The 6114-nt window shown below is 47.1% G+C and overlaps 1 protein-coding gene across 2 annotated transcripts in view; it reads right to left on the reverse strand.

The window, feature by feature from the left end:
- The window catches only part of GAB1 (GRB2 associated binding protein 1), an 82287-nt gene extending 77298 nt beyond the window's left edge, over positions 1-4989 (reverse strand). The window contains exon 1 of one of the 2 annotated variants that reach the window (XM_053403288.1): positions 4064-4989. In XM_053403288.1, the coding sequence (XP_053259263.1) occupies positions 4064-4135 (72 nt within the window). In that variant the 5' untranslated portion in view covers positions 4136-4989. The remainder of the gene's footprint in view (positions 1-4063) is intronic. The other variant, XM_053403289.1, reaches the window with a different exon arrangement.
- Positions 4990-6114: the final 1125 nt, after the last annotated feature.

Genomic DNA, 6114 nt, shown 5'->3' on the forward strand with positions numbered 1-6114 from the left:
AATATGAAGCAAATGAACAAATATCTGCCAGAAAAATGGAAGGAAATCCCACATATGTAGTCCCACTTATTAAGTTAAGCATGATCATCCACTTTATCTCTCAGTAAAAATGCCTCAGTAGGGTTGACAGAGGAGAAAAGTAATATACATTGAACCAAAGCACGTGTGACAGGACTATAAATAAAGGAGTTAATGATTACCTCAATTTATTGTACTAATTGCTCCTAGGAGCCCGCCTCAGAAGAAACAACAACTAGATCTCTTCTACCAAAAACAAACCATACACCCATTCACCACACCCAAATAGAATACTTCTCTGCCTATAGACACAGGTTTTATGAACTTCCTTACCACCCTCATATAATAAAGTGGTAGGCTCTTTCTTCTTGATATGATGCTTCACAATCTACTTCCCAGAGGCCAGAGATGGAGAACATTTAGAATATGGATGACAAATCACTAATGAGGAGATGGAAAGAAGACTTCAAAACTGAGGGGTAAAACCTTTACTAGTTCTAATTAGAGGCACTTGAGGAATTCAGTCTTTGCACATTCCAAAATGGACTGGGTTGATCTGCATCTCCCAAACCAATACACAAATTGGAACATAGTTATCCACTAGCATTCACACTTCCTGAATGTTCCAATGCAGTTCTTAGTTCAAAAAACAATATAACCTATATTGACAGCACATCTTATCCATGTCTACTTATAGTCAGTCCAATTAAGTTCAATGGGGCCTACTCCCAAAGTATACGATTTGAGCCTTAATTTTTAAAAGATATCTTACATTTCAAAATTCATTTTAGACAAAAAATATACTCAGAAATGTGTGTTTAAGTACATATTTCTATTCAAATTGGTGGAGTTTCTTAAGCATGGATTTATGGGGTGAACACAAAGCAAAAGTGATGCAAACTGGAAATAGACTTATTGACCCATCCTTGCTTATGGTATAATAGTTGAATGATTGATATGTGTATTTTTATAATATATATTTCTGTTGAAACACCCTAAAAAAGAGGCTTGCAATTGAAAGGAAAATAGGAAAGTATTTAATATACTGCAGCAGCAAGACTAAATGGATGATATCCTACTGAGCTGAACTCAAGAGTAGACCTATTAATATTAATGGACAAATCAGTCATGCCCTTTGACCTCAATGGGTCTACTCCAAGCATGACTTAGTGGGCTATTGCCCTATAAATCTGATCCAAAGACTGCCTTCCTTCCTCCAAATGAAGAGGCCTTCTTCATTAGAAGAAGGTAACTTATGAAGCTAACCCAACACTTCACCTAACAACAACAAGTCTGACACTATATGATGGTATTCCCTCCATTTTTTGCCTGATTGCTTAAATGCCAACCATAGAGAAGTGATTCACCAGCCTAGTTGCTTCATATACAGTTCCTCCCAAGATTTATTATTTTGAACTGCTATTCCACAGATACAAGCTCATGTCCTTCGGCTTTTTCACATGTGCCACTAACCCTATTAGTCATTAGTTCAGGTCATGGCCAAAGCTTTCTCTATGAAGCCCAATTTCATCTCATCCCAAGATTCTACTCAGGTACTGTTTTTTAAAATTGGACTTGCTTAAACCACTTATCCCTTTACCACTTCAAACCCAGATTTGCTTAAAGGATCAAGGTGTTTAACGGAGCTTGAAGCGAGACTTAGGGGCTTCCCACTCCTGTCCCTTCCAAGGATAAATATGTGATAACTTGATGATCACCACTGCAAGACAACATTCTGTTTAACCAGAGGTGACAACATGCAAGGAAAGAGTTATAGGTTAATAATGATATTTAGGTATTTCTAATGTTAGGATGTCTACTCATATAAACTACTTGAATGCCTCCATTACTGAGACATTTCCTCTGTATCAGAAAATGATGAATTATCTACTTCAACAAGCCAAACTCTGCTAAGCATTTAGAGCCCACCTACAATGTATCATACCACTTTAAACAGTTGTGGCTTCCCCAAAAGAATCCTGGGAACTGCAGTTTCCGAAGGATGCTGCAAGTTTAGGAGACACCTATTCCCCTCAGGGGATGCGGGTGGCGCTGTGGGTTAAACCACAGAGCCTAGGACTTGCCGATCAGAAGGTCGGCGGTTTGAATCCCCACAACAGGGTGAGCTCCCGTTGTTTGGTCCCTGCTCCTGCCAACCTAGCAGTTCGAAAGCACATCAAAGTGCAAGTAGATAAATAGGTACTGCTCTGGCGGGAAGGTAAACGGCGTTTCCGTGCACTGCTCTGGTTCGCCAGAAGCGGCTTAGTCATGCTGGCCACATGACTCGGAAGCTGTATGCCGGCTCCCTTGGCCAATAAAGCGAGATGAGCACCGCAACCCCAGAGTCGGTCACAACTGGACCTAATGGTCAGGGGTCCCTTTACCTTTATTCCCCTCAGAAAGCTAGAATGGTGAAACAATCAAAATCTCTCTCTCTAGGGGAATTGCAGCTCTGTGGGGAGATAGGGGGCTGCTAACAACTCTCAGCACACTTAACAAACCACAGCACCCATAATTCTTTGAGGGGAAACTATGACTGTTTACAGTGGTTTCATAGCGCTTTAAATGTCTAGTGCAGATGGGACCTTAGTCAGGGCTAGACAACGTGAAAATGGTTGCTTTTTGTTTTCTAAGGACAGTCTCTTTTTTTGTTGTACTAACTAGAGTACTTAGTGTTTTGTTTTTGTTTTGTTTAGAGACCAGAATCCAATGGTGTAGCTTGAGAAATGTTATGCCTGAAGGTATGAGAGAGAATGGGCAGTCTCATTAGCACCCGTAGGAGTGAAGGGATTAAAATAACATGTATTGAAATGTAGAAATTTAGGAGGCAAAGGTTTGGTATTAAAACCAAAGGCTTCTAGGAGTATTTGGTCTTCCTATCCTAATCTGAATGGCACTAGGGATAACAGAGTTCTGCCAATTAGTTACATCTCACTGCAACTAAAATACATAATCTATAGAGGCACCACATATTAGAGACGGCTGCAAAATCATCAATGATATATGTAAGAATCGATGTCATGGGCAGATTTTATTTATACATGGCTGCACAGCTCAGATAAACTAGATTTGTGTGCATTTACACCTGGGAAGGAAAATTAGGGAAGAATCTGGGTTTTTAAAAAATTACTTGGTTTCTAAGCATCTATGGTACCACCCCCACCCCAAAATCACTGCGTTACTCTGATACTCTGGCTTCCCCATTGGGTGTCCTTTGAGTGGCAATGTCTGCTGCACATACAAATCTTAAACAAACACACAAGCTCAGATAAGTTGTGTTATGTGCACTAGGAAGCCATATGGCTGCAGGTTCACATGTAGCTCCAACAACACACCTACATGCACGATTATGCACATGCGACTATCTGTTCACAGCCTGCAGGTTATTTATCGCACGGGTGTCCTTTCAGTGGAGGGGAGGGGGGACCTTAGAGTTGTATTTTATGCTGCAAATCGGATTGGACAGACATCACATACAAGGATAACCAGCGGAAGTTCGAAGAACAAAATTATCACCCGGTTCCAAAAGGATCTCCCGTCTTCCACCCCTTTTTTTTCTCTTTAAGACAACCGTTCCAGGAAAAAAACCAAAAACTTAGCGTCCTCTGGACTCAACTTCGCCCGCTCCCCCACCGCCATCCCCTGGCAAAGGGCACTGATAAAGAAGAAGGTGGTAAAAGTTGTGTCCGCTCAGGGCCTTTTGCAAAACGCTGAGAAACCAGAACTGCGCACTTGGCAGTTTTGAAAAGTACTTGGGAGGCTGACGGGCTCCGCGGCTGCCCCGAGCACCTTCGGGTGGGCAAGCCGAGCAGCCCCGCTCGCCAGGGGAGCCTTCACCGCAGCCCAGGTTGGGTGGGACGCTCCGGGGACCGAGAGAGGCTGAGGCGCGGAAGGAAAGGGAGAGCTGAAGAAAGGACTGAGGGCGAAAACACACACACAGGAAGGAAGGAGGAACGGAGAGCGGCGGCGGCGGCGGCTGCAAGCCGAGGGACGCCCCTGCCAGCACAACCCGCAAGCCGCGGCAAAAAGGGGGGGGGGCACTTACGTAGCGTTTCAACTTCTTCTCCGGCGGCGACTTTCGGAGCCAGCCCGAGCAGACCACTTCGCCGCCGCTCATGGCTGCTGCGCACCGGGCAGAGGGAAGGGAGACTCTTCCTTGGGCAGCTGCGGTGCGCCTGGGCCGAGAGGAGGCAGCCCAGAGAGAGAGAGAAAGGGAGAGAGAGGCGCGCACACAACAGGAGCACCGCGCCTGCCTGCTTGCCTGCCTGCCTGCCTGCTCCGGCCTCCTCCGGCAACTCTGGGGGAAGGGAAAGAGGAGGGGAAAGAGGAGGAGGGAGGGAGGAGGAGACGGCCGGGAAAGAGCAGGAGAGGGAAGAGAGGGAGGAACGGGCCGAGAGAGGTGGTGTATTTGTGTGTGTATCCAAAGGCGCACACAGGCAGAGAGCCCACGTCGGGCCGGAGGGACAGAGGCGCTCCTTCTCCTCCTCCCAGCCGACGGGTAGGGAAAAGACACAGAGCGGCCACCGTAACTTTCAGCTGGCAGCTCCTGGGCAAGCCTGGACGCTGCTACAGCCTGCGCTTTGTCCCTTCCTGGTACAGCGCGGAGGAGGAACCCGGCCGGTTAGTCCCGTCCCCGCTCGAAGTGCTGCCTCGACGGGCCTCGCTGCAGCTGCAACGTGGAGCCAGTTCAGGGGACGCCCCTCTGGAATCCTGAGGGCGGCGGAATTCTGCGCTCTCAGAACGTCGGAACTGTTAAAAACCGGGGGAGGCGGGGACGCAATTCCACGTGTCCACCGCGGGCGAGGGGGGCGCTGCCCCAGAGGGGCTCCCCCGCCCCTGTTCAGCAAGCGGAAAGTCCAGTTTGCAACAGCTCGATCCTAACCTATGGCTACCTGGAAGTAAGCCCTGTTGAATTCGGCGGGGCTAACTCCGAGGTAACGGGGGTTAGGATTGCAGCCCGAGTGCCCTGCCTTTGGAGCCCGCTCTGCTGTGACGCTGCCCACCCCTCCCTAAACCTTTCTCCCTTCTTCTTCCCCCAGCGTTGGCCTCTATAGCTCTTCTGCGTGCTTTCCGTCCAAAGCAGAGGAAGCGAGTGTTTTCCCCACTCTCTGAAAGTCGGCCAGAGGTTGCTCGCTCGCTCGCTCTCTCCTTTCGCTAACGAATAAGGGAGGGAGGGGACTCAACCCTACGGAAGGGATCCTGGGATCTGTAGTGCGCAAAAGTAGTCGATTGCACAGTAGGGTAGTTGCCGAAGCAGGCCTGGGAAACGGAGAGAAACTTCTTCTGGAGAATGCTAGATTCTTGCCAGGATTGCTCTGGAAAGTTTCTCGAGAGGACGACTTTTGGATAAGGGGAGGCGGGATTGTGGCAGTTCAAGGAAATGAAGCGCCTTGTACAGACGGTGGGGGTGCTCAGCCTACTTTTCATGACATGGGTGTAAAGCTGAAAAATATAATTGCAGAAATTATATTTTGAAAGTAGGTCAGGTGAAACTCTTTGGAGTAAAATGCTTATGCAACAGATGGTTTTCATTACCCAGCCTCCTTTTTTATATTCCTCCATTCCACACATTTTCAGAGGAGATGCTGGGCCGAGTAAGAAATTAGAATACGATAATCTGGTGCCCCTCAGATTATTGCTGGACTATAATCTGGTGCCCCTCAGATTATTGCTGGACTAAAACTCCCATCATCCCTGACTAGACCTGAAAGGAGCTGGAGTCCAACAAGAACTGGATGACCACATGTTTCCCCTCCCTGCCATATGAATATTGTGATACCCAACTTAAACCAAGCAATGGGAATATCAATCGCATTTCCCATCAACCTAAGCCATTTTCATCTAGTCCCCAAAGCTTTCTGCATACATCAAGCCAGATACACGTAAGGAAGATCAAAGTTGGCAAAAATACAGTTTTAATAATTTAACCAAGGCATTATAAGCACCACTCCTTGTGTTTGCAAATTGCTATGCCTTTGTGAGTATATGGAGGGAAGGCAGGGTAGGAGAGTAGGAGTGATGCAAAATAGAGGTAGGTGGGTGAGTCAGAAATGTGGGCACAGGGTTCTCTAGCCCTTAGCAAGCTGAAGCTGGGAG

This window comes from Podarcis raffonei, chromosome 9 (assembly GCF_027172205.1).
Source record: "Podarcis raffonei isolate rPodRaf1 chromosome 9, rPodRaf1.pri, whole genome shotgun sequence".
NCBI classification, from domain to species: domain Eukaryota; kingdom Metazoa; phylum Chordata; class Lepidosauria; order Squamata; family Lacertidae; genus Podarcis; species Podarcis raffonei.